The 25,190-nt window shown below is 45.9% G+C and overlaps 1 protein-coding gene across 1 annotated transcript in view; it reads right to left on the bottom strand.

The window, feature by feature from the left end:
- The window catches only part of DNAH10 (dynein axonemal heavy chain 10), a 152,663-nt gene that overhangs the window by 74,456 nt on the left and 53,017 nt on the right, over positions 1-25,190 (bottom strand). The window contains exons 20-29 of the mRNA XM_049619502.1: positions 17,547-18,023; positions 17,286-17,444; positions 15,252-15,368; positions 15,064-15,166; positions 14,226-14,404; positions 10,223-10,434; positions 6,853-7,006; positions 4,714-4,947; positions 2,315-2,437; positions 460-693 (exon numbers count right to left, since the gene is read on the bottom strand). Of these exons, the coding sequence (XP_049475459.1) occupies positions 460-693; positions 2,315-2,437; positions 4,714-4,947; positions 6,853-7,006; positions 10,223-10,434; positions 14,226-14,404; positions 15,064-15,166; positions 15,252-15,368; positions 17,286-17,444; positions 17,547-18,023 (1,992 nt within the window). The remainder of the gene's footprint in view (positions 1-459; positions 694-2,314; positions 2,438-4,713; positions 4,948-6,852; positions 7,007-10,222; positions 10,435-14,225; positions 14,405-15,063; positions 15,167-15,251; positions 15,369-17,285; positions 17,445-17,546; positions 18,024-25,190) is intronic.

The following is a 25,190-nucleotide window of genomic DNA, read 5'->3' as shown; positions in this document are numbered from 1 at the left end:
AAAAAAAAAAAAAAAAAAAAAAAGAAAAGTGTTTTGGGGCTATAGAAAAAGAGCAACAAACAACAGTGGGATTTTTTGTAATTTCAGGCTATAGTGGATTTCATCAGATTTATGTTTCAGATGAAAGCCCAGCACCATTTCTGTCTTTAATTTTTTTTTAACTATTTTCTAAATTTATTTGTGAGATTGAGAGTGAGCGGGGGAGGGGGGGAGGGAGGGAGGGAGGGAGGGAGGGAGAGAGAGAGAGAGAGAGAGAGAGAGAGAGAGAGAGAGAGAGAATCACAAACTCAGTCCACGCTCAGCACAGAGCCTGATGCGGGGCTCGAGCCCACGAACCATGAAATCACGACCTGAGCCGAGACCAAGAGCCGGTCGCTTGACGGACCGAGCGCCCGCCCCCCGCGCCCGCAGCGGTTCGGGGATCCGCGGCGGCTTCCGGCGGGGCGGCGGGGGGCGCACCTTGATCATGTGCTCCTGGACGCACAGCGGGTCGCTGCTCCCGAGGATGCTGAGCAGCTCGTCGTCAGAAATGAAGAAGAACCTCGGGAAAGCGTTTCTCTTGGAGTCCAGGTAGTCGTTTAAGCTCTTCTGGCACTTCTCCAGGCCCTCGCTGATGTTCTGCAGGTCGCCCAGCCGGTTCTGGGCCTCGCAGCATCTCTTGATCACGGGGTCCTTTAAGGTCTCGCCCATGATCTGCACGAGGGCGAGAGGGGAGCCGTCGGGCCGGGCCAGCGGGATCGCCGCTCGGCGCCGGCTCGACAGACGACAGAACCAACAGACACCCGGACCGCAGCCCTCCGGGGCCCAACGCGGCAGAAACGTGGCACGTTTAAATAAGCATCCCCCGAGCACCTCCCAGCGAACTACGTGCCGTTTACTTATTTCCGGTGTTCACTTTGTCCTCCTTCCCCCTAGAAGGCCAGAGGTCTGGGGTAGAGGTTTTTAAGCTCTTTTGCTCACGGACAGGCCCCGCGCGCCAGCACCAGCGCCTGCGCACAGAAGAGCCTCGGGGAACATGGGCTGGATGGATGAAAGCGGCACGTCTGCTCTGGGCAGCGCGTATGTTGCGGAACGTTCACTAGCACCCTTCAGAATGGCCAAGGGGGGAGGGGGAAGGGAACTATCCTAAACGTCCAGGAATAGGAACTTAGGTCAGTCACTGGCTGTAAGTGATCATTTAGATGTTCACCTATTGACAGATATGTCAAAAATGTTTAAAAAAAATTTTAAATGATCACATGGGTAAGAATGATGTTATTTTATGGAATATTTATTTATAATGTTTATGTATGTGTTTACATAGGAATGAACAAATTCTGGAAAGATACGTGTTAAACTGTCAACATGGTAACCTTGGGTATGAGACTGTAGGTATTTTTTGCCTTTTTTTCTTTTACTTTTTTTATAGTATCTAAATCCTTCTATAATAAATAGGTATCCATCGTGTGATTTTTTCTTAAGTTTAAAAAAAAGCTTATGCAAATGATTAAGAAAATGTTATAAACTCTAATGGATAAAGGAGACCCAAATGTGAACCAGCCCCTCCTAACTGGAGAGCACTGCAGACCGCTGAGCAGCACAGCCCCGAGGCTCTGGGTTAAAACCCCCACCCCTAATTACTAGGGGCAGTGATGACGGACACAACCCTTTCCTGGAAGGACTCTGCACTGAGCACTACGCCTTCACGGGCAATTTACCTTCCAACAGCCCCTCGTAAGATATTCATCCTAAACGTGCAAAAGGCACGAGGCACAAGCCCACAGATTATTTATGAATGCAACGAATTCCCCTTTGAACAAGATGTCTCATTACTAGACGACAATCATCTAATGTCAAGCCACTCAATGGAACGGTATATAAAGGCATTCAAATCCCTTCTCAGTTTCATCATATGAAGTGCATTTCTTATAACATCAAAAGAAAATTATGAGAAAATTATATAAAATGTCGTTATCGTCGTGTTTTTAAATTCATGTACACAGGAAAAAAAAAAAAAAAAGAAGCATATGGCATACTGCAGTGGTCATGTCAATGTGACGGAACTCTGGAAGATACATTTTTTTCTACCTTTCCGCATTTTCCAGGCTTTTTAAGTGTTACTTTTATAATGAAAAATAAATACAAAAAAGTTTCAGTGCCAGATGCCAGTGGCTTGATACCCAAGAGAAATTTTTACTGAACGGATTAAGGTCATATATAATGATTTAAGAAATTCAGAAGCTACTTAATAGACAAAATACTACATGCAGAAACATAAGTAAAAGTATCTCTCATCAGTGTCCTTTCACGACTAAAATAGAAGCCAGCCACTTGCCCTTTTAAATACTCTGTCGATGTTGTCAAACTTCTTCGCCTCATCTGGAAGTTGCGACCTGATGTCTCCACCGATAAAAATGCTTTCAAGATACATCCATTTCCTCTGAACCAGCATCCAAATCTGGAAATGCACAACGTCAACGTCAGCATGGGTACCTCGAGGTACGTATGGCAAAATCCCACCCTAACGCGGGACAGACACACATCGACTCAGGTCAAAAGTGTTCCCAGGCAAGGTGGCAGAGCGAGTGCATACCCTCCTTTCCAAATACACAAGAATGATGGACAAAGTAGAGCTATGTATTTTAAGGTACACGGCCACACTCAAAAGCAAAAGAAAACTCTTCACCAGCCCAAGACAGGGAGGAAGCTTCTACTTGTGAGCAGGGGTTGGAGAGCCTCGTTAAGGAGAGGAATAAAGGGCAGACCATAAAGAAGCCCGCGCAAAAACTGAGCCAAACGCTATGTGACCCACGACTGCACCCACAAGGCATAGACCCAACAGAACCGAAAACGGGGACTCAAAAAATAGTTGTACGTGAATGCTCACGGCAGAACTCTGCTCATCAGCCAAGAGGTGGAAATAACCCAATGGCTGCCAACGGAAGAACGAACACCCAAAATGTGGTCTCTCCACACAGCGGACTTATGAGTCAGCCATAAAAAGGAATGAGGCACTGATACCCGCTACAACGTGCATGAACCTTGAAAACAGGACGCTGTGGAGCCCCTGGGTGGCTCAGTCCGTGTAGCGTCTGACTCTTGGTTTGGGCTCAGATCATGAACTTGCAGTTTGTGAGTTCAAGCCCTGTACTGGGCTCCATCTGATGGCGCAGAGCCTGCTGGGCATTCTCTCCCTCTCTCTCTGCCCCGCCCCTGCTCACTCACTCTGTCTCTCCCTCAAAATTAATAAACTTTAAAAAAATTAAAAAAGAAAATAGGACGCTAAGTGAAAGAAGCCAGACACAGAAGGCCACACGTTACATGATTCCATTTGTGTGAAACGTCCAAAATAGATTAATTCAGAGAGGAAACAGATCAGTGGCGGCCAGGGGCTAGAGGGACAGAGAAACATAAGTGACTGCTTCTAATGGGTATGAGATTTTCTTCTGAGATGATGAAAATGTCCTGGAACTAGTCAGGGGTATGGTTGCACAACACTGTGAATGTACTAAATGCCATGAAATTGTGCACTTTAAAGCGATTAATTTCATGTTATGTAAATTTCACTTCCGTTTTTTAAAAAACATTTAATAAAGAAAAAAAACAGTACTATGTCCTACCTAATGAAAAGCCATAGATTAAAAAATTAAAAAGCAAGCAAAGGAAGGAAGCACACGTGTGAGAGGGCTGAGGGCCTGGACCACACCCCCTAGCCAGTCCCATGGAATAGGCACTTGCCTATAGTCTGGGGAGGGGGAAAGAGACAGCAAAAATGGTGAGATGAGGGGCGCCCGGTGGCTCAGCTGGTTAAGCGTCCAACGTCGGCTCAGGTCATGAGCTCACAATTTGTGGGTTCCGGCCCCGGGTCAGGCTCTGTGCTGACAGCTCGGAGCCTGGAACCTGCTTCGGATTCTGTGTCTCCCTCTCTCTCTGCCCCTCCCCTGCTCGTGCTCTGTGTCTTTCTCTCTCTCTCTCTCTCTCTCTCTCTCTCTCAAAAATAAACAAACATTTAAAAAAATGGTGAGATGAACCTGGGTTGCTCACAGAGGTCTGAACTAGTATCTCCCACAAAAGAAGAAAGCCCCAAGCCACCTTGTTCAGTGCCAACCTGCAAAAACACGTGACAAAGTGAAGCAAGCACAGGTAAAAACCTGTTATGTGAGATGAACTTTAAAAATAAATAAATCACAAAAGAGAAAAACCCACTACCATGAAAGATGGTCACGTACACACACACAAAAAAGAGGAAAATCCTGGCTTGAGAAAAGAATAAATATGGAGAAATCTGAAAAGGGCTTTAAATATGTTTGAATTCTTCAGTGTGATAAAGGAGGTAAAAGTATATCCTGGCAACAAGAACAGGACAGAATTAAACAAGAATAGGGACAGATGAGCGGGTTCAAGCCCCTCGTCAGGCTCTGCACGACAGCTCGGAGCCTGCTTAGGATTCTCTGTCTCCCTCTCTCTCTGCCCCTCCCCCACTCGTACTTCTCTGTCTCTCTCAAAGACAAAATAAACTTTATAAAAAAAAAAAAAAAGAATAGGGACATATGAAAAAGAAGAATTGTGGAATTTAAAAATGCATTTGTTGAAATAAAAACCCAGATGGACTCCTGTAATCGTGCCCACACACACCCCCAAAATACATCAACCCAGAAAAAGTATGTCAGAGAGTCATCAGTGTCTGAGCAGAAAGTCTTCTCATACAAAAGTGCTTTCCTGGTTTTCTCTCACCTCAATGACTTCCCCTATTAGAGAAAGTGTTTTTTCCCATTTGTGAACAGTTTGCAGAAAAGGCCCCACAAATCTGCTTCCTGAGATGCTTTGGAGGTCGACCGTGTTGTCGTCAAGGCACTGGATGATTTCGTCCACCGATCCCAAGATGTAGCCTCGCTCCTGTGTGCCTTTGTAATACTTGACGACGGTGAACTTCATGCTTTCCCACGTGTCCAAGATTTCCTTCACAGCCTGGTCAGGAATACGAAAAGAGTGGTTCGGGCACATACGCTGGGAAAACAGAACTCCAAACCCCACAGCAACTTCCTGAGCTTGCCTTTGGTCAACTGCTCAAGCCAGAGTCTGTGTCAGTTTCCCAGGTAAGTGGAGAGCCGGCCACGGTGACCCTGGTCATTACTTACCAAGCACTTGCATACGTGATCACCTTCGGTGCCCAAAGCACCCTAGTGAAGTAAGGGCTATTACCCACGTTTTAGAGCGATGGGAACTGGGTGCTCAAATTGCAGCTCGGCCAGTTCACTTGGCTCTAGAACCAGGGTCTAAGTCTCCTAGCCTGCCTCTTGCATACCTGGGAGGTCCTGCTCCCGTGTTTACTGTTAAGCAAGAAAAGCAAATTACAGAGTAATATGCCTACTTACGATTATATTTTCAGAAACCAGCTGCATCGCTATTTACATGTATGTGTGTATGATGTGTATGTGCACACGTATACGTGGTGTCGTGTACCTATGTCTATGTGGTATGGGCATTTATGTACACGTGCGTGCATGTGCATGTATGTATATGGGTATATACACTGTGCAGGTACGTCGACACGTTTGTGTGACTATTTGTATAGCGTGCGCATGTGTGTATATGCATGTGGATGCATGTGTCTCCCCTGCGTTTTTACATATACGCTGAAATAATTATCTTCAGGCGGCAGAATTGCGATTTGTCCGTTTTGTACCATCAACATCCATTCTTTCTTTAATAAATACATTGGAGGTGAAATGATAATTTAGAACAACAAAAATTTAACCAAGGCAGAAGCCCTATTTCTTTTTTAAAAAAAATTTTTTTAACGTTTATTTATTTTTGAGACAGAGAGAGACAGAGCATGAACGGGGGAGGGTCAGAGGGAGACACAGAATCTGAAACAGGCTCCAGGCTCTGAGCTGTCAGCACAGAGCCTGATGTGGGGCTCGAACTCACGGACCGCGAGATCATGACCTGAGCCGAAGTCGGCCGCTTAACCGACTGAGCCACCCAGGCGCCCCTGGAAGCCCTATTTCTTAAGCAAATAATTCTTGTTTTCACTTTTTGTATTACTTTGTTATTTTTGAGAAAGAAAGAGTACTAGCAGGAGACAGGGGCAGAGAGAGAGAGAATCCCAAGCAGGCTCCACACTCAGCATAGAGCTCGACTTGGGCCTCAATCTTAGGACTGTGAGATCATGACCTGGGCTGAAATTAAGAGACAAGGGGTACCTGGATGGCTCAATCGGTTAGGCATCCGACTTCAGCTCAGTTCACGATCCCGCAGTTTGTGGGTTCAAGCCCTGCATCAGGCTCTGTGCTGATGGCTCGGAGCCTGGAGCCTGCTTCAGATTCTGTGTCTCCCTGTCTCTCTGGTCCCCTTCTGTTTGTGCTCGCTCTCTCTCACTCTCTCTCCAAAATAAATAAATGTAAAAGAGAGAGAGAGAGAGAGAGCGAGCCAGATGCTTAACTGAGCCACCCAGACTCCCCTAGAGCAAATAATTCTTTATTACTCAAATACAAGCACTAGAACAAACAATTTTCTCTTGGCGTTAAAAAAATAATTCTCTGTGGGGCGCCTGGGTGGCTTGGTCGGTTGGGCGTCCGACTTCGGCTCAGGTCATGATCTCACGGTCCGTGGGTTCGAGCCCCGCATCGGGCTCTGTGCTGACAGCTCAGAGCCTGGAGCCTGTTTCGGATTCTGTGTCTCCCTCTCTCTGTGACCTCCCCCGTTCATGCTCTGTCTCTGTCTCAAAAATAAATAAACGTTAAAAAAAATAATAATTAAAAAAATAATAATTCTCTGAAACTAATAACACTGTATGTTAACTATACTGGAATTCAAATAAATTAAGATAAAAATAGTTTTCTTTTCTAAGCTGTTTTATACCCGCCTTACTTTCTCAATGGCGATCTCCTTGATGGCAGCCGTTACGATCTCACTGAGAACATCCGTGTGTTTGTGAAGTTCCATGGCAAACATGTTCTCCAAGGTGAACGTCTCTGTCATTTCAAACGTTACGCCTGTTTTTTCCATAAGTTCTTTCCAGTGCCTGAAAGCACCCGCATTAAAACCTTTGTGCTTCCTGGATTCAGTGATGGATTTCATTATTCCCACTTAAATCACAGGACGAACCCCATTCATTGAGGACATCATTGGAATCGCATCTCCAAAGTTTTCCAAAATCCCCCTGGCTTCCAGAATCGAACCCAGGAAACAACCTCCATCAAGAAACACTCTTGCATGGCTAGTCTTCCCAACCACGTAAGAAAATAGGCAGCTTTTAACTTTTTGGAACCTGCTTCCATCACAGAGTCTACAGACTAGTGATCTTGACCTCTGTCGGCTCACTCAGCCTGTTTGAGACCCTGCTGAAAGCTGTGAGCTGCCGTGCATTTGGTCAGTATTTATCTCGCTCTTAGATCTGCGCCAGGCAGTGGGCTAGCCGTCAGAGGTGCCCGTGACAAAGGGCAAGGCTCCTGCCCACGGGAACGCTACCACGTCCTTGGGGACACGGCCAGCACACGCTAACACAAATCTGTGCATTAAATAATCACAAATTGCTTTGAGAGCTATGCGAAAAACCACCAAGTGATGGACACAGTAAGAAGGGATCCCCTATAGGCAGGAGGATCTGTGCACGCAGAAGCATTGAGCAGCAAAGCACTCCACCCGATCTGGTCTTCTTTTAAGGTTTGCATTTGGCCTGTGGATTTGCATTTTTTTTTTAATTTTTTTAATGTTTGTTTATTTCTGAGACAGAGAGAGAGCATGAGTCAGGGAGGGGCAGAGAGAGAGGGAGACACAGAATCCGAAGCAGGCTCCAGGCTCTGAGCTGTCAGCACAGAGCCCGACGCGGGGCTCGAACCCACAGACGGCGAGATCATGACCTGAGCCGAACGAAGTCAGACGCTCAACCGACTGAGCCACCCAGGCGCCCCGCCTTTTTTTTTTTTTAACGGTTCTGTTTATATGCAATGAATATAATAAAACAGCTAAACGTGGTCCTGGACCAGCAAAATGCCACATATCCAGCATATAAGCACTAAGCGCCGAATCACAGATTTTACTGTAAAAATCCACCAAAAACTAAAACTTAAAAAAACAACGCCCAAGCCAGAAATGGTCAGAAAGGAGAATCTACTGTTCATTCCCCTGTATTCTCAGGCCCAGGCCAGGGGCTGATATGAAGTAGGGGGTATCACAGCCCTGGTGGGGGGTGAACGGGGCACAGGTGTCACCGCATGAGTAACTCTGAGTCGCCAGGGAGAAAGGGGTTCCCTTTGCAGTTCCCCTCCATTTGTTTGATTACATACAAGAGAATGTGTCAGCTCGGTGCGGCTGGGGCTGTAACACCTCTTCACGGTTATTTACCTTGCGTCCAGGGGAGGCCTCCGGCTGAGCCACAGGCAACAGTTTTAAGCTAAAGTTTTTTAAATGTTTTCTTTTTAACTTTCATTTTAATGTTTATTTACTTTTGAGAGAGAGAGGGAGACAGTGCGAGTGGGGAAGGGGAGGAGAGAGAGGGAGACACAGAATTGGAAGCAGGCTCCAGGCTCCGAGCTGTCAGCACAGAGCCCGACGCGGGGCTCGAACTCACGAACCGGGAGATCATGACCTGAGCCGAAGTCGGACGCTTCACCGATTGAGCCACCCAGGAGGACCTAAATGTTTTTTATTTTTATAATTACTTTCTATTCATGGCAAAAGCTTTTGGTTTCCCATTTATAATGGTGGTGTAACCTTCTTAGAACACACTCGAGTACAAAAGAATAAGCTGATGGGAAACAAACAGAGTAGCGACAGTATACGTGATATTGGTGGAGATGGGACAAAAATGGTTAAGAAACGATCTAAGTCTAGGAAGCACTGGGTTGTGGCGTCAAAAGAACAGGGAACTTTAGCTAGAAAATACCTCTTGCATCTAGTTGGGAAAACTGAGGAATGCATAGATCAAAGTGAGCGCCCAAGTGGCCCTGTAGAACAGTGACAAAGACGGGCTTGGAACCCATGTCGCCCCGGGCCTGAGGGCCACCTGCACCTGCTGAAGGGAGATCCACGGGTGTAGAGAGATGTCCGAGATGCACCTGGCACCGAAGAGAGGCTTACTCACTCATCGCGAGGATTGGAAGGGAATTGTCTGGCATGGCTTTCTTGCTGAGCAGAATGACGTCACTGGATGCCATTCCGTGACTCTCTACCCACATGCTGGGAAACACGATGGAGGAAGAGAGGATCACGGCAGAGAAAACGGGACTCACAAAGTTCCTACTAATTCCTGTCCATGTGGGGCCACGTCTGGACCATCACGGACAAATGAGGAGCGAATCTCCCCCATCGCACCCTCAGGACTGGTTATTCCGTTGAAAACCCAGCGACCTCTAGTGACACCTGCTCTGTCCAGTATGGCAGCCACAAGTCACGTGTCGCTCTCGAGCATCTGAGCTGTGGGGGGTCCAGACTGAAAGGTTCTGTAGGCATAAAATACATGCCAGGTTGCAACATATTATTTGGAGAAGAGCATAAAATATCTTGTGAGTCATGTTTCATATTGATCACAGGTTGAAATGATAATGTTTTGTATATTGGGCTAGTTAAAATATATTACTAAAATTATTTTTACCCGTTTTCTTTTACTTCTTTGGTGCAGCTGCTGGAAAAATTTTAAATGACATGTCTGGGTCATGTGTTTCTGCTGGATGGCGCTGATCTAGATCCCTTGCTTTTTTTTCTAAACCGTAAGAATGAAGCATCCACGAATGCGAGTTTATATCTGGCAGTGTTTGTTTTTAAAAAATAAAACAAAATAGGAGAGGGGCACCTGGGTGGCTCAGTCTGTCGAGTGTCCGTCCCTTGACTTCAGCTCGGGTCTCGATCTCGTGGTTCGTGGGTTCAAGAGCCACATCAGGCTCTGTCTGAGCTGACAGGGCAGAGCCTGCTTGGGATTCTCTCTCTCCCCCTCACTCTCTGCCTCTCCCACACTGGCATGCACGCGCACGCTCTAAATAAATAAATGAAATAAACTGTAAAAAAAAAAAAAAAAAAAAAAAGATTAAAAAAAAACAAGTTTAAAAAATTGGAGAATCCTTACAGCTGATAATTGAATAGAAACTTCACATGGAAACAATACCATAAAACTCTTACCTGCATATTTCAGCGTTCTGCATTGCTGTTGAAACCTTGTACTTTGTCATCAGACCCAAGCAAGGATAGATTTTAAACCAAAACTCCCCCCACCTTCCACAACAGCCAACAGGACAAAACAAACCTGTCTCTTAGTGCTTCATGCTTCAAGTCAAGTAATAAAGGAACTGAGTCTTTGAAAGCCTTCATTTTTGCTTCCAAATGATAGGCCACAGATAGGTTTCGGACCTGCCGGGGGAGCCTTCTGAGGGACCTGAGAAAACTGTCAATTCCCTCCTGGAGGAACTGAACATTCAGGTTGATCCAGAGGGTCTGAGACCATTCTTCTTTTGCAACCTAGAAACGGACAAGAAATAGTCCCAGTAACAAAACTGCCTTTGACCGGAACAGCCGCTACTCAACACGTGGTCATGCTCCCTCCTTTTCAGATATCATCACCCATCTGGCCACAAAAACCTCAGACTCACAAAGGAACGATTGGTTAAAGGCTCCAAAATACAAACAAAAGAATTCCAACTTTTTCAAGGCCCCGCCAAAATAATGCTGTCTCTAAGGATGTGTGGAATCCAAAAGTATGTCTTCCTTTCCAAGGGAGGAAAATGAGAAGTATAAAATCAGAAACCAAAACGCTCGTAATTTAGATAATCCTTCCTGATTATCACACCCAAAAGATTTTCCATGATGTATTTTCCTGAGATTTAACATAAGAAGTACTGTCTTGCGTGAAATTCACCATCTCGAAACATTTGCATTTGCAACCGGTGACATCCAGGCTTGACGGATTTGCTTCGAGTCACAAAATGTATTTCACAGAAAACTGTGTTAATTGATGAAATATACACATGGTAATTTTTTTTTTTGACTTAGGTATAAAGGACCTGAAGATGCATTTACTATTTTTCACCTCTTGGTCTTCTAAAAAGGTATTAAAAGCTCAAACAGCTTTCTGGATTATTTATTTAAGTTTACTTATTTATTGTGAGAGAGCGAGGGAACAAGCAGGGGAGGGGCAGAGAGAGAGGGGGAGAGAAAGAATCCCCAGCAGGCTCAGAGCTGTCAGCACAGAGCCTGATGCGGGGCTTGAACTCACAAACTGTGAGACCCCGACCTGAGCCAAGATCAAAGAGGTGGGTGCCCCACTTTCTGAATTATTTTGAGATGACACCCACAAATGTATTACCTCTTTTTTGCAAAAATTCAGTAAGTGATAAATTAGAATGAAATCATAAAGAAACCAAAGTACTTCTTGCAGTTTCTACGCCTGAACCTACAGCCTGGCAATCATTACAAGGCCTTTTTCCCTCCACTCTTTCTCGTCCCTTCTTTCACCAAGTACATTTGGAAAACCACAACTGTGGTTAAATCCGCTCCTCGACACTCAACGTTCCTCAGTGCTCAACACCTACACCAGGGCAGCCAACCATGACGGCGGAGGACACTCAGCCTCTCTCACTGGCCTCCGTCTAAATCCAGGGCCCTAATGCGGCTTTCCCTTGGGGCCTATTCTCCCAGACCACCACCTCACCCCTGCCTTGTTAGCCTCAACCAGCCACCCCCCTGCCCTCATCTCCGCTGATGATCTTGCTGTGCACGTCCCCGGGGAGACCGACACAATCATAACCGAACGTTCAACATCTCCCACTAGAAGCATCTCTATGCACACGCTCTGCCTTCCCCGTATGACCACACCTGCCTCCTACCTGAGGCCACGTCCCAACCCCACCCTTTCCCACCAACTCATGGACACCAGACATCATTCGAGGAAGTCTCCCTTCTGTCTCCTCTCACCCACGTTTCCTCCTTACTGGATCACTATGCAAACCCCCACTCTAATTTCTCCCGTCTTAAAAAAAACTACCCTGACCCCTCCTCCTTTCCACACACAGCTCCTCAGTTCTCTGCTTCCCTTTGCAACAAAACACATTGGAAAAGCTGTCCAGATCCGGGGTTTCTGACTCCTCTCTTCCCATTCTCTCTTCCTCAAGCTTTATCGAGGATCGGCTGGCGTGCGGACACAACTGGTTGTGTCCAAGTGCAGAACGTCGCAAACTCTGGCCTGTGTGCACACGCACGGGACCGTCACCACAGTCGAGATCGTGAACTCCTTCGTAGCTCTCGGAGGTCTCCTCCCGCCTCTCTGTAACCCCCCTCCCATTCCCGGGCAAATGCTGCCCTGCTTTCTGCCGTGATAACTTCGCTGGCCCGTTCTAGAATTTTAGGTAAATGGAATCATCCAGGATGTACGATCTTATATCTCAGCAAGAAGATTTTGAGACCCGTCCATGTTGTCGCCCCGGTGCATCAGCAGTCCAATCCTTTCTACTACTGAGTAGCATTCCACACGATGGCTGTACCACAGTTTCTTTAGCCATCCACCTAGGGGGTATTGGGTTTTTTCTGGTCCTGGGCTATTGCAAATAAAGCTGCCGTGGACATTCATGTAAACGTCTTTGCGGGGGCCTGTGCTTCCTTTTCTTGTGGGCAAATCCCTCGGACTCACTCTAATCAGGCGTCCACGACCACCGCTCCATCGAGACGTTTCTTTCCAAGGTCACAGTGGTTTCCGTGACGTGAGACGCGGTGGTCACTGCTAATCGCCCTCCCACTTGATCGGATGCACGGCAGGTTGACAGTCCCGCCCGCTGAAACGCTTTCGTCACTCGGCTTCCGAGACCTCACGCTCGTCAGTCTGGCCCCCTATCCTACCTCCCAGGCCACTCCCTGTCCTCCCTTCCTTTTCGGGCATCTTCCCGTGGTATGCAATGCTGGAGTGCTCCAGGTTCGGCCCCTCTTCTTCTCTGTGTATCCCACTCCCGGGTGTATGGGGGCTGAAGCTTGCCGCCCCCCCCCCCCGACCTAGAATTCATGTCCACCTGGGACCTCAGAATGTGATCTTATTTGGAAGTCAGGTCTTTGCAGATATAAGATGAGGTCATGTTGGGGTAGGATGGGCCCCAAATCCGATGGCCGCACTGGGGAAAAAACTGATTCAGAGTCCTGCTCAAAGGCCACCTCCCTGGGCCACCTCCTTCCCCCTCTGAGCCCCATGGCGCTCTGTCTACCATATTCCTGTCACACATCAGAGCGGTATGGTGATTCACTTGTGGGTCAGTGTGATGGTCAATTTTATGTGTGAACTTGACTGGGCCACAGGTGCCCAGATATTTGGTTAAACATTATTCTGGACAATGTTTTCCAGGGTGTTTCTGGGTAAAATTGACATTTGAAACAGTGGCCTGAGTAAAGGTAATTTCCCTCCCCTCTGTGGGTGGGTCTCATCCAATCCACTGAAGGGCTAGAGAGAAAACTTGAGTGAGAGAGAATCCTCTCTCTCTCTGCCTGTCTTCCAGCTGGGACATCAGTCTTCCGCCTTCAAGCTCAGACCTGAGCTGGAGATACCCCATCAGCTGTCCTGGGTCTCCAGCCTGTTGACCCCAGACCTTGGGACTTCCGGTCTCCATTCCTATATAAGCCGATTCCTTATAATAAATCTGTTTGGTGTCCATTGGTTCTGTTTCTTGGAAGAACCCAGACTAACGCAGTCAGCCTCTCCTGGGGGTTCAAGAAGGGCAGGAGTGGGACGAACAGATGCACCTCCTTTCTGGACCCTACTCCCAACCAGCACAGCACTGGGCTGTACAGAACAGAGTGAAGAGACAGAGGGATGAATAAAGGAATGGTACGAATTTGCACCGGGAACATATGTTAAAGAGAGGCATCCAAATGTCATGCTATTTGCTACTTTTAATTTCTTGTAATTTCTTAAATGGTTCACCCCCCTCCTTAACCAAGCCCCAACCAGCAAAGAGAATTTTCTTTTTTATTATTGTGGAAAAATACACATAACGCAGCATGTACCATTTTAACCACTTTCAAATGTACGATTCGGCGGTGTCGAGTACATTCACCATGGTGTGCAGCCATCACCCCCATCTAGCTCCAGAACTTTCCCATCACCCCAAATGGAGACCCCGGATCCGTTGGCAGTTACTACTTCCCAAGAGCCAAAGCAAGAGCTTCCATGAAATCCGCCCCGGGCTCTTAATTACGGCGGCACCAAAACCCGCTTGGCCGAGTCAACGCTCACACTGCCTTCAGGGAGGCGGGGTCTGTGGGCGGACGCTCACCTTCAGCGCTTCGTAGAGGTCATAAATGGTCCTCAGGTTGTTCATCTCCTTCTGCACTTTGAGCAGCTCTGGGTACATTGTAATCGGAAGATCGAAAAGTTTCTCCGCATTAGCCAACTCCTGGCGGTTCTTTTCATGTCTCGTGAGCTCCTTTTCAAAAACGGCTAAAAGTTCTACTCCTGGCAAATAAGTAAATAAATAGAAGCCATCCAGGAAGACACATTTAGAATTACCACAACTTTATCTCTCTTTCTAACGGAAACCAGACGGCCAGGTCCATGTGCAAACCTCTCCAGTTAGAAAATTCGGTCTCCTGGGGTGCCCGGGTGGTTCGGTCGGTTAAGCGTCTGACTTCGGCTCAGGTCATGATCTCACAGTCCATGCATTTGCACCCCACATCGGGCTCTGTGCTGACGGCTCAGACCCCGGAGGCTGCTTGGGATTCTGTGTCTCCGTTTCTCTCCGCCCCTCACCCACACACGCTCTCTCCCTCTCTCTTTCTGTCTCTCCCTCAAAAATAAACAAACGTTAAAAAAAATTTTTTTAAGAGAAAATTTTGCCTCCTTCACATTATCCCTCTAAGTGGCTCAACTTGGGCTGCACATTAGATTCCCATGAGAGTTTTAAAAGTCTTGGCATCTGGATCACCCCCCACCCCCAGAGCAAGAGAATTAGGCTATTTGGATCTGGACGCCAGGAGTCACCGGGTTTGTCAGGATCCTCAGGTGAACCCAGTGTCCAGGCAAGTTAAGAACCACTGCTCCATTCCATAGTCCCATAACATCCTTAAGCAAAACATACTCCGCTACCTCAGGAAGCCCAACGTGGACGTTCTTACCTTTATCAAGATCATCACCAATAGAACCAGGGCCTTCACGATAAAAACGCTTTGCAAATTCCTCTATCTGCTGTTTGTAGTTTAATATTTCACCTCGAGTAATCTGCAAAGGGCAGGGTTGCATTAATTTATCCCGACGGGCATTTGTCCATATCTTTACTCAGAAAGTAAAAAATGTTAAAAGGTACCTCTGTGAACGTTCTCTTTATGCCCCCAAGAGAATGGTCCACATTCATGGACTCATTGAACAGATTTGACCACATGCTTTTAATGTTGTCAACCAGTTCTTTCTCTGCATCGGGAGGCTGACAAAGAAACAGGACAAACAATAAATGGCCAGAAATTTGGAACTGAAGTTCCGGTCAAAGCTACTGCCTAGGGATTTCCACTTGTGACAACAGCAGGCTCGGTCATTTGAATCCACAAAAAAACTGCTTGAATTAGAAAGATTATATATTTGAGGCACCTGGGTGGCTCAGTCGGTTGAGCACCCGACTTCAGCTCAGGTCATGATCTCACGGTTTGTGAGTTCAAGCCCCGCGTCGGGCTCGCTGCTGTCAGCCTGTCAGCGCAGAGCCCGCTTCAGGTCCTCTGTCCACCTCTCTCTGCCCCTCCCTCGCTTGTGCTCTCCCAAAAATAAATAAATATTTTTTAAAAGAAAGAAAAACTATATATTTATGATGAAAACAAAATCAGGATAAAATCATTTTTAAAAATAAGCAGATAACACAGAAAGAGAGATACCGTAGACAGATAAGCCCTTCATAAACTAGGACCCAGTTTCAGCTCAACTTAATCTCTAATTAAAATAAGGTTATCTTAGCTTGCTGATGCATCTAGCTGTGCTGTCTATCAGAAGCAAAAAAGAAATCTCCCCTGATGAAATATAACATCTGGAGCCTCCAACTCTTTCTACAAATTTGTCATGTACAATGTGCAGAACTCAATCAGAAATAACAGGTAGGTAAGGATCAAAATGACTCGAAGGAAACCAAGAGACACACAGACAACATAAGCAGACCCTAATGGAGTCTCAAATAATTTTACTTAATAAAGGAAACAAAAGGGGCGCCTGGGTGGCTCAGTCGGTTGAGCGTCCGACTTCGGCCCAGGTCATGATCTCACGGCTGGTGAGTCTGAGCCCCGCGTCAGGCTCTGTGCCAACAGCTCGGTCTGGGGCCCGCTTCAGATTCTGTGTCTCCCTCTCTCTCTGCCCCTCCCTCGCTCATGCCCTGTCTCTGTCTCAAAAATAAATAAAAACATTTAAAAACAACTTTTTAATGAAAAAGTAAAAAACTAAAGGAAACAGACAAAATTGGGAACTTTTATTTTAATTCTAAAAGTGTACATTTTGCATACTGTGCAATTTTATGACGAGAGGATCTCTAGCGTTCAGGGTGACTGCTCAGTGAAGGTGTTCAGAGCAGTCAAGGAACATAAAGGCTGCAACACGAGTCTGATGCAAGTGCGGACTTACGGCAGCTATTTGCTTCTTCTAGTTTGTTTCTCCAGCTGACTCTTTCTGCGTGAATGTGAGGCACAGTATGCAAAATTTTGTGCACGGTTTCAGGGAGAGGCCAGGCCCCCCCCCAAACTCCTCCAGGGACTTCTAAAGTTCCTTCGAACCACCCTGAACAACTGTAATAAAGGCAACTGTAATAAAGGCAGCTATGTGCCGCTACCCGTCTCTTTTATTATCTTAACCCTCTCCGACTCTCCTCCCTCCCGCTTATTTTGTGGAAGCCCTTTATTAAAGGAAATTAACACCAGAAACAGGGGGAGGGGAGGGGGAGAATTGACACGCTCTCCAAAGAAAAATACAACCTGAGCCATACCAGATCAAGAAATAATCTGTTTTCATTATTCTGAATAACTGTGGGGTTGCTCTACATTTAAATTTTATTACTTAAAGTCATCGTTGAGAAGTATTTCTGACAAGGGTCTTAGAATTCAACCCAACTGTAAAAATGCTTAAGAAAATCCAGGGGGCGCCTGGGTGGCTCAGTCAGTTAAGCGTCTGACTTCGGCTCAGGTCATGATCTCACCATTCGCGGGTTCGGGCCCGGCGTCGGGCTCTCTGCTTTCAGCACGGAACCCGCTTCCAATCCTCTCTCTCTGCCCCTCTCATGCATGTTCTCTCTCTCTCTCTCTCTCTCTCTCTCTCTCTCAGGTAAATACACATTAAAAAAAATCCTTTTAAAGAAAGGAAACTGTTCACTCACAAAGAGATTATACATTGCCATGGTGCGGTATCGCTCCTGGACATCCCTGTATCTCAGTTCCATGACCAAAGATTTACTTCTAATTTCTGCAATCGTTGCAAGGACAAACTTGAGGTCTTCAAGGGTACTGGGGCTCTTCTTCAGGTTTTTGGCCAGGCTCTGCAAAAGAGAGGTCAAAGGACAGCAAATAAACCTAGAAAACACAGTCCCCAACGGAGACGTGATTTTCACGAGAAGTAGTGTAATTAAACCCAGCGATACCTCCATCTCTTCGTGGAGGTGATAGAGTTCCTCCCTGGCCGACTCGTTGAGAAGCTTTCCCAGCGAGGTCACCCAGGACCTGGCGTTTTCCTGCACCGTGTTCGCCAGAGGCCCCAGCTGCAGCCGGATGCAATGCTCGTCCTTAACTAAGGGGTGGCGCATGACTTCTTGGGCAATCCTGGAATAGAACTGCAACTTTGCATCATAGGACACACAAGGAGGTTTCTTGGAGGCGAATTTCTCCATCACGATGGCTTTGTCCAACTTCCAGAGAGGTCGATACCTCTTCCATTTCTGGAGGTACTTCATGAGACTGATCAGAATCCTGTGGACGTTTTGGGGGATCATGACAGCTTGTTCAATTATCTGAGGGTTCAGGGAGATATCATCGTAAAAGCTTATTACAACGAGTTCTTCTTCCTCCCCCTTCTGAGGAGGGCATTCTATACAGCTGCCATTCATCCATCGGACAAAATGCTGGTGAAAGAAGCAGGGAAAAGGACAGCACTTCAGTATTTATTTTGCTTCCTATGCATAAAGTCACGTGGCTTCAGGAGTAAGTCTCGCCAGTAACAGAACCTCGTCCAAAAAAGCTGATTTTTGTTAAGGAAGTACATTTCTGACATTTTATGAAAGGACAGGTAAAAATTCTTTTTGATTTGAAAGAAAGCATTTATGAACATAAAATAATGCAGGCTTCACCAGAAGCCTCAAAAATTCATCTAGTGAGGGGGGTGTTAAATTGGTATAAAATGTTGTGAATGATATCCAGAATGTTGGGGCGCCCGGGTGGCTCAGTCGGTTAACTGTCCGACTTAGGCTCAGGTCACGATCTCACGGTCCCCACATCGAGCACCCCCACGGTGAGTTCGAGCCCCGCATCGGGCTCTGTGCTGACAGCTCGGTGCCTGAAGCCCGCTTCGGATTCTGTGTCTCCCTCCTCTCTGCCCCTCCCCCGGTCGCGCTCTGTCTCTCTCTCAAAAATAAACATTAAAAAAATTTTTTTAATAAAATAAAATTTATAAATACCCAGAATGTTTCAGAGAGAGTCTTTCCTATTTATTTACTCCTTGGAAATTGTTTGTTTCCCTCTTCAAAGACGCAGTTATATAAAAGCTATAACGTAAGAGAATTTACATAACTGAGGTTTAATCAACAACTTTACTTGCACAGATTATAAACTATATGCAACTTATTAGTTTCCAAGTACAGTTAAATTAACTTCCCTATCTATATCTATACTCACTTTTATGCTTTAGAAAATGCCTGAAACATATTTGACTTTCTGAACCAAGTAAAGAGAAAATGTTAGTGTCTTGAGGGGACGTGACATCCCTTATCCATAAAAATGGCCCCATTTTCCCATTGTTGGTGAGACACAAACTATGGGTCATTGGCCAACAGACACTCCTTTGACCCCATTTACATAGTTGAGAGCCAGCTATGTGCCAGATGCTGTTGGAGGTGCTGGGGATTCAAAGGTGGACAGACACACAAGGTCCGTGTTCCCATGCACCTTGCATTCCAGTGGCACAAGAGAGTCACGGAGAGATGAGCGAGGAAATAAGAAAAGGTCAGGTAGCGGTAGGTGACGGGAAGAAGACGGAACGGATGATAGGATAGAGAACAGCGAGGAGGAGCCATCCGGGAAAAGTCTGGGGGCAGAAGTTTCCAGGCAGAGGGAAGAGTTCATGTAACCATTTCAAGGAGGAGCAGGTGCTGCTGCTGGAGGCGGCGGGGGGGGGGGGGGGGGGGGGGGGGGGGGGGGGCGGGCGGGGGGGAGGGTGGCACGGGAGGGGGGGGGGGCTGAGCACGGGGGAGCACGAGATGTAGCAAGTGAGCTCAGGAAGGCAGGCAGGTGCCAGACTGGGAGCACAGTGAGGAGTTCGGCTTATGTCCAAATGCATTGTAAAGTCGTCGGGGGGGTTGCACAAGAGATCTGACGTGAAGCGATTCGTATTTTAAAAAGAGAATTCTGGAGATAGGGGAAGATGGCGGCGTAGGAGGGCGCTGGGCTCACCGCGCGTCCTGCGGATCACTTAGATTCCACCTACACCTGCCTAACTAACCCAGAAAACCACCAGAAACCAGCAGAACAGAGTCTCCGGAGCCAAGCGCAGACGAGAGGCCCACGGAAGAGGGTAGGAAGGGCGGCGAGGCGGTGCGCGCTCCACGGACCGGCGGGAGGGAGCCGGGGCAGAGGGGCGGCTCGCTGGCCAAGCAGAGCCCCCGAGTCTGGCTGGCAAAAGCGGAGGGGCCGGACGGACTGTGTTCCGACAGCAAGCGCGACTTGCTTAGCATCTGGGAGGTCATAAGTTAACAGCTCTGCTCGGAAAGCGGGAAGCCTGGAGGACAAAGGGAGGGAGAGTTGCTGAGCCCCGGGAAGACAGAGCTCAGCTTGGCGGGGAACAAAGGCGCTCGCCAGCGCCATCTCCCTCACCCATCCCCCAGCCAAAATCCCAAAGGGAACCGGTTCCTGCCAGAGAACTTGCTCGCTCCGCGCAAACACCCAACGCGGTGCTTCTGCGGAGCCACCCCTCCGGCAGCGGGTCTGACTCCCTCCCGCTGCCACAGGGCCCCTCCTGAAGTGGATCACCTAAGGAGATGCGAGCTAAGCCTGCCCCTCCTGCCCCCTGCACCTTGCCTACCCACCCCAGCTAATACGCCAGATCCCCAGCACCACAAGCCTGGCAGTGTGCAAGTAGCCCAGACGGGCCACGCCACCCCACAGTGAATCCCGCTGTGAGGGGAGAGGGGAAGAGAAGGCACACACCAGTCTGACTGTGGCCCCAGCGGTGGGCTGGGGGCAGACATCGGGTCGGACTGCGGCCCCGCCCACTAACTCCAGTTATACACCACAGCACAGGGGAAGTGCCCTGCGGGTCCGCACCACTCCAGGGACTCTCCAAAATGACCAAACGGAAGAATTCCCCTCAGAAGAATCTCCAGGAAATAACAACAGCGAATGAACTGATCAAAAAGGATTTAAATAATATAACAGAAAGTGAATTTAGAATAATAGTCATACAATTAATCGCTGGGCTTGAAAACAGTATAGAGGACAGCAGAGAATCTCTTGCTACAGAGATCAAGGGACTCAGGAACAGTCAGGAGGAGCTGAAAAACGCTTTAAACGAAATGCAAAACAAAATGGAAACGACGACGGCTCGGATTGAAGAGGCAGAGGAGAGAATAGGTGAACTGGAAGATAAAGTTATGGAAAAAGAGGAAGCTGAGAAAAAGAGAGATAAAAAAATCCAGGAGTATGAGGGGAAAATTAGAGAACTAAGTGACACACTAAAAAGAAATAATATACGCATAATTGGCATCCCAGAGGAGGAAGAGAGAGGGAAAGGTGCTGACGGTGTACTTGAAGAAATAAGAGCTGACAACTTCCCAGATCTGGGGAAGGAAAAAGGCACTGAAATCCAAGAGGCACAGAGAACTCCCTTCAGACGTAACTTGAATAGATCTTCTGCACAACATATCATAGTGACACTGGCAAAATACAAGGATAAAGAGAAAATTCTGAAAGCAGCAAGGGATAAATGTGCCCTAACTTATAAAGGGAGACCTATAAGACTCGTGACTGATCTCTCTTTTGAAACTTAGCAGGCCAGAAAGGATTGGCATGAGATCTTCAATGTGTTGAACAGAAAAAATATGCAGCCGAGAATCCTTTATCCAGCAAGTCTGTCATTTAGAATAGAAGGAGAGATAAAGGTCTTCCCAAACAAACAAAAACTGAAGGAATTTGTCACCACTAAGCCAGCCCTACAAGAGATCCTAAGGGGGATCCTGTGAGACAAAGTACCAGAGACATCGCTACAAGCATAAAACATACAGACATCACAATGACTCTAAACCCGTATCTTTCTATAATAACACTGAATGTAAATGGATTAAATGCGCCAACCAAAAGACATAGGGTATCAGAATGGATAAAAAAAATAAGACCCATCTATTTGCTGTCTACAAGAGACTCATTTTAGATCTGAGGACACCTTCAGATTGAAAGTGAGGGGATGGAGAACTATTTATCATGCTACTGGAAGCCAAAAGAAAGCTGGAGTAGCCATACTTATATCAGACAAACTAGACTTTAAATTAAAGGCTGTAACAAGAGATGAAGAAGGGCATTATATAATAATCACAGGGTCTATCCATCAGGAAGAGCTAACTATTATAAATGTCTATGCGCCGAATACCGGAGCCCCCAAATATATAAAACAATTACTCATAAACATAAGCAACCTTATTGATAAGAATGTGGTCATTGCAGGGGACTTTAACACTCCACTTACAGAAATGGATAGATCATCTAGACACACGGTCAATAAAGAAACAAGGGCCCTGAATGACACATTGGATCAGATGGACTTGACAGATATATTTAGAACTCTGCATCCCAAAGCAACAGAATATACTTTCTTCTCGAGTGCACCTGGAACATTCTCCAAGATAGATCATATACTGGGTCACAAAAGAGCCCTTCGTAAGTATACAAGAATTGAAATTATACCATGCATACTTTCAGACCACAATGCCATGAAGCTTGAAATCAACCACAGGAAAAAGTCTGGAAAACCTCCAAAAGCATGGAGGTTAAAGAACACCCTACTAAAGAATGAGTGGGTCAACCAGGCAATTAGAGAAGAAATTTAAAAATATATGGAAACAAACGAAAATGAAAATACAACAATCCAAACGCTTTGGGATGCAGCGAAGGCAGTCCTGAGAGGAAAATACATTGCAATCCAGGCCTATCTCAAGAAACAAGAAAAATCCCAAATACAAAATCTAACGGCACACCTAAAGGAAACAGAAGCAGAACAGCAAAGGCAGCCTAAACCCAGCAGAAGAAGAGAAATAATAAAGATCAGAGCAGAAATAAACAATATAGAATCTAAAAAAACTGTAGAGCAGATCAACGAAACCAAGAGTTGGTTTTTTGAAAAAATAAACAAAATTGACAAACCTCTAGCCAGGCTTCTCAAAAAGAAAAGGGAGATGACCCAAATAGATAAAATCATGAATGAAAGTGGAATTATTACAACCAATCCCTCAGAGATACAATTATCAGGGAATACTATGAAAAATTATATGCCAACAAATTGGACAACCTGGAAGAAATGGACAAATTCCTAAACACCCACACTCTTCCAAAACTCAATCAGGAGGAAATAGAAAGCTTGAACAGACCCATAACCAGCGAAGAAATTGAATCGGTTACCAAGAATCTCCCAACAAATAAGAGTCCAGGACCAAATGGCTTCCCAGGGGAGTTCTACCAGATGTTTAAAGCAGAGATAATACCTATCCTTCTCAAGCTATTCCAAGAAATAGAAAGGGAAGGAAAACTTCCAGACTCATTCTATGAAGCCAGTATTAACTTTGATTCCTAAACCAGACAGAGACCCAGTAAAAAAAGGGAACTACAGGCCAATATCCCTGATGAATACGGATGCAAAAATTCTCAATAAGATACTAGCAAATCGAATTCAACAGCATATAAAAAGAATTATTCACCATGATCAAGTGGGATTCATTCCTGGGATGCAGGGCTGGTTCAACATTCACAAATCAATCAACGTGATACATCACATTAATAAAAGAAAAGAGAAGAACCATATGATCCTGTCAATCGATGCAGAAAAGGCCTTTGACAAAATCCAGCACCCTTTCTTAATAAAAACCCTTGAGAAAGTCGGGATAGAAGGAACATACTTAAACATCATAAAAGCCATTTATGAAAAGCCCACAGCTAACATCATCCTCAATGGGGAAAAACTGAGAGCTTTTTCCCTGAGATCAGGAACACGACAGGGATGCCCACTCTCACTGCTGTTGTTTAACATAGTGCTGGAAGTTCTAGCATCAGCAATCAGACAACAAAAGGAAATCAAAGGCATCCAAATTGGCAAAGATGAAGTCAAGCTTTCGCTTTTTGCAGATGACATGATATTATACATGGAAAATCCGATAGACTCCACCAAAAGTCTGCTAGAACTGATACATGAATTCAGCAAAGTTGCAGGATACAAAATCAATGTACAGAAATCAGTTGCATTCTTATACACTAACAATGAAGCAACAGAAAGACAAATAAAGAAACTGATCCCATTCACAATTGCACCAAGAAGCATAAAATACCTAGGAATAAATCTAACCAAAGATGTAAAAGATCTGTATGCTGAAAACTATAGAAAGCTTATGAAGGTAATTGAAGAAGATATAAAGAAATGGAAAGACATTCCCTGCTCATGGATTGGAAGAGTAAATATTGTCAAAATGCCAATACTACCCAAAGCTATCTACACATTCAATGCAATCCCAATCAAAATTTCACCAGCATTCTTCTCGAAGCTAGAGCAAGCAATTCTAAAATTCATATGGAAACACAAAAGGCCCCGAATAGCCAAAGTAATTTTGAAGAAGACGACCAAAGCAGGAGGCATCACAATCCCAGACTTTAGCCTCTACTACAATGCTGTAATCATCAAGACAGCATGGTATTGGCACAAAAACAGACACATAGATCAATGGAGTAGAATAGAAACCCCAGAACTAGACCCACAAACGTATGGCCAACTCATCTTTGACAAAGCAGGAAAGAACATCCAATGGAAAAAAGACAGACTCTTTAACAAATGATGCTGGGAGAACTGGACAGCAACATGCAGAAGGTTGAAACTAGACCACTTTCTCACACCATTCACAAAAATAAACTCAAAATGGATAAAGGACCTGAATGTGAGACAGGAAACCATCAAAACCCTAGAGGAGAAAGCAGGAAAAGACCTCTCTGACCTCAGCCGTAGCAATCTCTTACTCGACACATCCCCAAAGGCAAGGGAATTAAAAGCAAAAATGAACTACTGGGACCTTATGAAGATAAAAACCTTCTGCACAGCAAAGGAAACAACCAACAAAACTAAAAGGCAACCAACGGAATGGGAAAAGATATTTGCAAATGACATATCGGACAAAGGGCTAGTATCCAAAATCTATAAAGAGCTCACCAAACTCCACACCCGAAAAACAACCCAGTGAAGAAATGGGCAGAAAACATGAATAGACACTTCTCTAAAGAAGACATCCGGATGGCCAACAGGCACATGAAAAGATGCTCAACGTCACTCCTCATCAGGGAAATACAAATCAAAACCACACTCAGATATCACCTCACGCCAGTCAGAGTGGCCAAAATGAACAAATCGGGAGACTATAGATGCTGGAGAGGATGTGGAGAAACGGGAACCCTCTTGCACTGTTGGTGGGAATGCAAACTGGTGCAGCCGCTCTGGAAAACAGTATGGAGGTTCCTCAGAAAATTCAAAATAGACCTACCCTATGACCCAGCAGTAGCACTGCTAGGAATTTACCCAAGGGATACAGGAGTACTGATGCATAGGGGCACTTGTACCCCAATGTTTATAGCAGCACTCTCCACAATAGCCAAATTGTGGAAAGAGCCTAAATGTCCATCAGCTGACGAATGGATAAAGAAATTGTGGTTTACATACACAATGGAATACTATGTGGCAATGAGAAAGAATGAAATATGGCCCTTTGTAGCAACGTGGATGGAACTGGAGAGTGTGATGCTAAGTGAAATAAGCCATACGGAGAAAGACAGATACC

This window comes from Panthera uncia (genome assembly GCF_023721935.1).
Source record: "Panthera uncia isolate 11264 chromosome D3 unlocalized genomic scaffold, Puncia_PCG_1.0 HiC_scaffold_8, whole genome shotgun sequence".
Lineage (NCBI taxonomy): Eukaryota > Metazoa > Chordata > Mammalia > Carnivora > Felidae > Panthera > Panthera uncia.
The sequence above is the reverse complement of the archived record's forward strand: the minus strand, read 5'-3'. Positions and strand labels throughout refer to the sequence as shown.